The sequence below is a fragment of the Stylophora pistillata genome, chromosome 1, assembly GCF_964205215.1.
Source record: "Stylophora pistillata chromosome 1, jaStyPist1.2, whole genome shotgun sequence".
Taxonomy (NCBI): Eukaryota; Metazoa; Cnidaria; class Anthozoa; order Scleractinia; family Pocilloporidae; genus Stylophora; species Stylophora pistillata.
The window spans coordinates 35,741,443-35,746,792 of record NC_142519.1 but is presented as its reverse complement, the minus strand read 5'-3'; the positions used below and the strand labels follow the sequence as shown (position 1 = coordinate 35,746,792).

At 38.1% G+C, this 5,350-nt stretch overlaps 1 protein-coding gene across 1 annotated transcript; it reads left to right on the top strand.

Moving 5' to 3' along the window:
• Window positions 1–1,698: 1,698 nt before the first annotated feature.
• LOC111326297 (uncharacterized) lies at window positions 1,699–5,350 on the top strand. Its single transcript, XM_088753537.1, has 5 exons — window positions 1,699–1,854; window positions 3,185–3,269; window positions 3,851–4,003; window positions 4,569–4,646; window positions 4,764–5,350. Exons 1-5 carry the CDS (start codon window positions 1,828–1,830, stop codon window positions 4,988–4,990), a joined length of 570 nt encoding a protein of 189 aa, XP_088609663.1. The 5' UTR covers window positions 1,699–1,827; the 3' UTR covers window positions 4,991–5,350.

Sequence of the window (5,350 nt, the reverse complement as noted above, 5' to 3'; positions counted from 1 at the left end):
ATCTTTGTGGATCTTAGGCGGAAGAAACCGCCCACACAAGTGTCCAATGTAATCAGCGTTCTATATTTACTCTGTGGGATCGCTCGAGAAATTCATTTTTATTGCATCAATGCACAAATTTTATGAACTGACATCATGAGAAAATCATTTTTGCACGTAACACTTAAGATCTTCTTCAAATTTTCTACCACATACGAGAAAGTTATTGAACAAGTATAGGTACTTGATGATGAAGATCTTTATTGTAGATCAGACTAATCACTTGCAGACATACGTGAAAGTTTACAATGCATCCCTACAAACATTAAACTAAATAAAGTTAAAAAGAGACTTATTTATAAAACAGCGCTTCAAACGCTCTGTGCGAACACACGGTAACGTATAATCATGACCAAGTTGACATATGTGACTTTCTCCCACAGTTGTTTATCCGTAGTTAAGATTACATTGTTGATGGATATGCGATCCTCGGTGTAACCATATTTCCATGCTCGCTTACAGAATTTATCGATCTTAGATAGGTATTTACAACCATAAGCACATGCCCATATCTCAATTGCGTACGTAAATACAGGCATAATTAAGCTACAAAATAAGATCCGATAAGTTCTTCTAAAGTGCACCCAAAGTACTTACAAATCCTAAGGATATAGAGTCTTGAATTAGCCTCATCCATCCGCTTACAACTAGCATTGTTCATCTTGGTATCAAGGGCACGCTAATGGCTCTGTTTTCTTCTCCGTGACAAAAGTCTTATTTTTTTTTATCACAACGACTTTCGATTAATATTGTGATCAGTATAGATACTAAATAAACTACAACAAGACCTTACCAGCACAGACAATATGTCAAACAACAAGTGAAAAAGACCAAGATAAAAATATTTTTTAGACGGCACTTTCACCTCCTAAAAAAAATGAACTTTATCCATTTTGGGTCGAGTCAGGGATTCCTGTGGTCGGAATGTGGTCATGTGACTAACTGATAGTGTTAATATAGTTTTAATTAACTGCCACCATTTGAAATCAATATAATAAATTTAACGACTTAATAGATCTTAATAAAATGGCTTTTTAAAATCAACTCTGAGAATGACTCCCGACGAAAGCTTCATTTACACTGTTCTGATTAAACTGACTTCCGTAAAATCGTAATATCCAAAGGTACATAAATTTTACAAGCAATCCTCCCTATTACATCTGTAGCTTAGTTGCATGTGTTACATCGGCTAAAGAGACAGAAGTTAAGTATTAAGGAAATTATGCAACCTTAAAACGTCAATGGATCCTTAAAAGAAAGTTGAGGATAATTATCGTGGTCAATGTTTTATAAATGAGGCTACGCTAGTTGAGTTTATTCACTAAGGAGTAGCTTGGTACATTTTCCTTGTCAAAAAAAATTTATGTTTGAAGTGACAAAAATCGTGCTTTGTCATACCGTTATACAGTTCCGGATTAAATTTGTTTCCATGGTGTTTTCCAAAAACATGCTCACAAAGAAGGAAAAAATTGCTAAACCCTACTTGAATTCAAATTCCAAACCCAATATGTTTGCCGGTGACTATTTGTTTTGATATTTGGTTAGCATTTTCCAGAACCTAAGGAACTTCGCGATGAACGCAAACCACAAACGTGTTGCGTAGTAAATAAGAGAAAAACGCTATATTGATGAATCATGACACGTGATTCTAAATCGCTTATATATATAAAAGAACACACTGAAATTGTGTCAGTCATTGGATCTGAAAGCAGAGGTGACCCGCATTGTTGAAGCAACTGGAAAGGAAATCTGCGTTCGGATACAACACCTATATAAACTTGTTCAACCATGAATACTTGCAGGTTTATAATTTTGGTAAGTACATTTTCCTCTGAGTGTCATTGGAGTATTTTGTTTGTCTGTAGGGTCAGTTAATTTTGTCCATCTTTTCAGGACTGGGAATTGCCAAAAAAACAATTTTAAAGATAAAGAACTTCAAATAAACATTTATATTGTAATCTCAAATTATTTGCGACAGAAAACCACAACACTATTGATCCTGAGCTAGGACAGTTATTTTTATACTCTGTTTTTAAACATGCCGCTTTCTTTTTTTTTTTTTTTTTACTGTATGATTCTGGTAGTATTAGAGACACCTAACAAATATGAATATTTAAAACTGTCTCATTTGCTCACATGTTCTGTGTAGAGTATTTCGCAAAGCGTCAGTTATCGGACGGCTAAAAACTGATTGAATGTTGTGAGGCTACAATTCTTTGAGGAGAATCATATTTTCGTCCCACGCTCATGAAAAATATTTCACATCCTTCGGCTGTAGCTGACGTTTAATTTCGCTGTGCGCCTCCTATCTTGCACTGAAATCTCACTTATTGTACTTGTGTTAAATTTGTTACCAAAGTCTAACTCCCAGATAGCTGGGGCTGGCATCAAACTAAACAAAAGACTTTGGTTATCTTCAATCAACTCTGATTAATGCGGCTGAATGGAAGACGAAGAAAGTGACTCGAATGAGAAAGGTAGTTTGGCGTCCTTTTCAAGTTCCACTTTCTTGTCTTCGAATAGATATTGCACTTGGCTATGGTTAAAGTCTTCTTTCATCCCGCCCTCATATCAGTTAGGTCCAACCGAGAAAAACACGTTGAAGTTCGATTTGTTTTTCAGAATATCCAGTACGAATAGACATTGCACTTGGCTATGGTTAAAGTCTTCTTTCATCTCGCCCTTATATCAGTTAGGTCCAAGAAAAGCACGTTGAAGTTCATTTTCCAGAATATTCTGTATAAGTATATACTAAAACAGTGGATAGCGTTGAAGGCGCGCTCTGATTGGCTAGTCAAACTCCGAATATCCTTTGCTATTTACCTCCGAGCAACTCGGGAAAAAATGGCGCCCCGGTTTGCATCCGTGACAAGTGAAGAAATCACTCAAATTAACGACGGTGGTGTATATTATCTCACTGTTTTAGTATATACTAAAACAACTATTCAACTCAGTGTCGGTGGATATTTACCTCGCCGCTTCGCGGCTCGGTAAATATCCACCACTAACCACCTCCACTTTGGTGAATAGTTGTTAACTATAATATCACGGCCTTACTCATATGTGTGGTAGCTGGAAGCTGTCGGGTTATCTGCTTTTGTGTCTATAGGTAGAAGTTTATGGCCTTTGTTCTTCTTGTTTACAGGCAGCATTCTGTGTCATATTCCTGGTGTTATTTGTTCAAGGAGAGAATGAAAACGAAATCAGTGAGACAGACGTGGAATTGCAAGGTACGTGGTTCTTAAAACAGTGTATGCCTCGACTTGGCGCGTTGGAGCTAGTTTTCATGACCAAACGTAGCCACAAAGCCCATCTCAGTAAAACGGATTTGGAAGTCTAAAACTAACAACTTTTTAAAACTTTTCATAGCATCGATATTGGATTTTAAGAATAACGAGAATAATAACCGACGAGTAACCATGCCTTAGTGACTCACTGTGTCGGACACTAACAGAGAAACAGAGAGGGTTTCAATGAAGTTAACCGTTAGGTGTAAAGCAGTAAAGTAATTTAGCCGTTAGGCCTAAAAAAGGTAACTATAAATATTTTCTTTTAAGAAAAATTAAGAAATTAACCGTCAGCCGGGCCAACATTTAAACCGTGAGCCAAAGAACCATCACCCCGTTACATCACCACATTACATCACCACATTACATCACCACATTACATCACCACATTAACACCCGCCTCAGGATCAGGACAGAACTATATATTTCTCTCTCATACAGACTCAAAGTGAGTTGAAAATGAACCGTACCTTTATCACTGACCTAATCTATGTATTCATATGAGGATCATTTGTATTTTTCAGACCATAATCTTAGAGAAAAGAGGAGCACCTGGTGGCGTAGGAGGCATACCCCCCGTTCTCGTCGTTTCCTTACCCGTCGCCATTACCGTTACCGCCGCCCCAGTTACCGTTACCGTTACCGTCCCCGTCCCCGTTACTGCCCAAGCTATAAGAGTAAGTAGCATAGTCTGTCTTTATCGAAATAAAGTAGCTGAAAGATTACTATCAAACTTAACGCCTTATACTCTCTGATGGTAACTGCCGATAAAGCCTTGTACCCAGATCCTACTGTTACACTGTTACTGAAAAGTAGGAACTTTCCACCCGCTTGGCCGTGGAGGATCTTGGGTACAAGACTATTGCCAATGATCAATAAGAGAGCAGAAGCACAAAAGGTTAAGGAAAAACTCGTTTTCTTTACGTCGTTCAGCGTTACGCACAATGTTGAAAATATATACCAGATTTCTCCAAATTTAATGGCTGAAGGATCTATTAACGAGAAAGGAAAAAAGGACGAGTTCCCAGCCACAAGAAAAATACGTTACTTGGTTGATACAAAAGCTCAGAGAGTCCAGTGAACAGGGTAATTTTTCTTCAGTTCTTTTCTTGTATAAAATAAAGTATATACATACAGTGTGTCTTAAATCAAAACGACTGAGCAAAGGAGGGTCAGGACACAAGATTACTTATTTAAAGCTATCTAAAACAACTGACTGTGTTTTTCTTTCATCACAAACAGTATTGCTGAGGATTGTATTGAAAAACGTAGATTGCTTGAATAATACAAAATGCCGATCAAAACAAAAGTTACTTTTTGGTAAGTATCATGTGCAGTTACTAACTCCAATCAATTCCAGACTTACATCAAATTGCTGGCAGATTAATTAGTTCAAGGATGCACTGCTAACAGAGTTGTACTATTTATCACTAACAGGAACCCCAACCCCGTCGCCTTCCTCCAGTCCGGTGATGTCCTTAACTCCTTCAAGTTCACAAGTTGCATCTACGATACCGGCCGTATCACCCGCACCTTCCTCCAGTCCGGCAATGTCTGTAACTCCTACTCATTCACAAGTTGTATCTTCGATGCCGGCCGTATCTGCTTCACCATCCTCTGGCAGTGCTATGGTTTCACAGACCGTTTCGCAAGTCAACATTTAATCTTCGCAGCAACCGTTACGCGGGATGTCACGCAACGTCTCCCCACCCTGCCGCAGCAGAGGAGTTGCGTGACATCCTGAGGGTGTATTTGACATCATGCGCCTTTATTCATTTTGCTATTTCAGTGACTAGGCTAGTTGTCAGCTCAATTTTTCGAGAAAAGGAAGATTGGCGTATGCATTGGAAACTGAACTTTACATTGATCCTGTGTTTGCCGCAAGACTTAACTTTGAACCTCAAATTAAATGAACCTCATTTAAATGTAATGAATTCACTCTTAATCTAATGTGCCACGTTCGTTAAATGTTTGTGGAAGAGTTGACACGATTGAATCTTTAATAAATACATTTTGTCAGCAAA

Coding starts and splice junctions, on each gene's coding strand:
- LOC111326297 (XM_088753537.1), top strand. CDS start 1,828: ATGAATACTTGCAGGTTTATAATTTTG. Junction 3,270..3,850: donor GACAGACGTGGAATTGCAAG/GTACGTGGTTCT, acceptor TGTATTTTTCAG/ACCATAATCTTAGAGAAAAG. Junction 4,004..4,568: donor TTACTGCCCAAGCTATAAGA/GTAAGTAGCATA, acceptor CATCACAAACAG/TATTGCTGAGGATTGTATTG.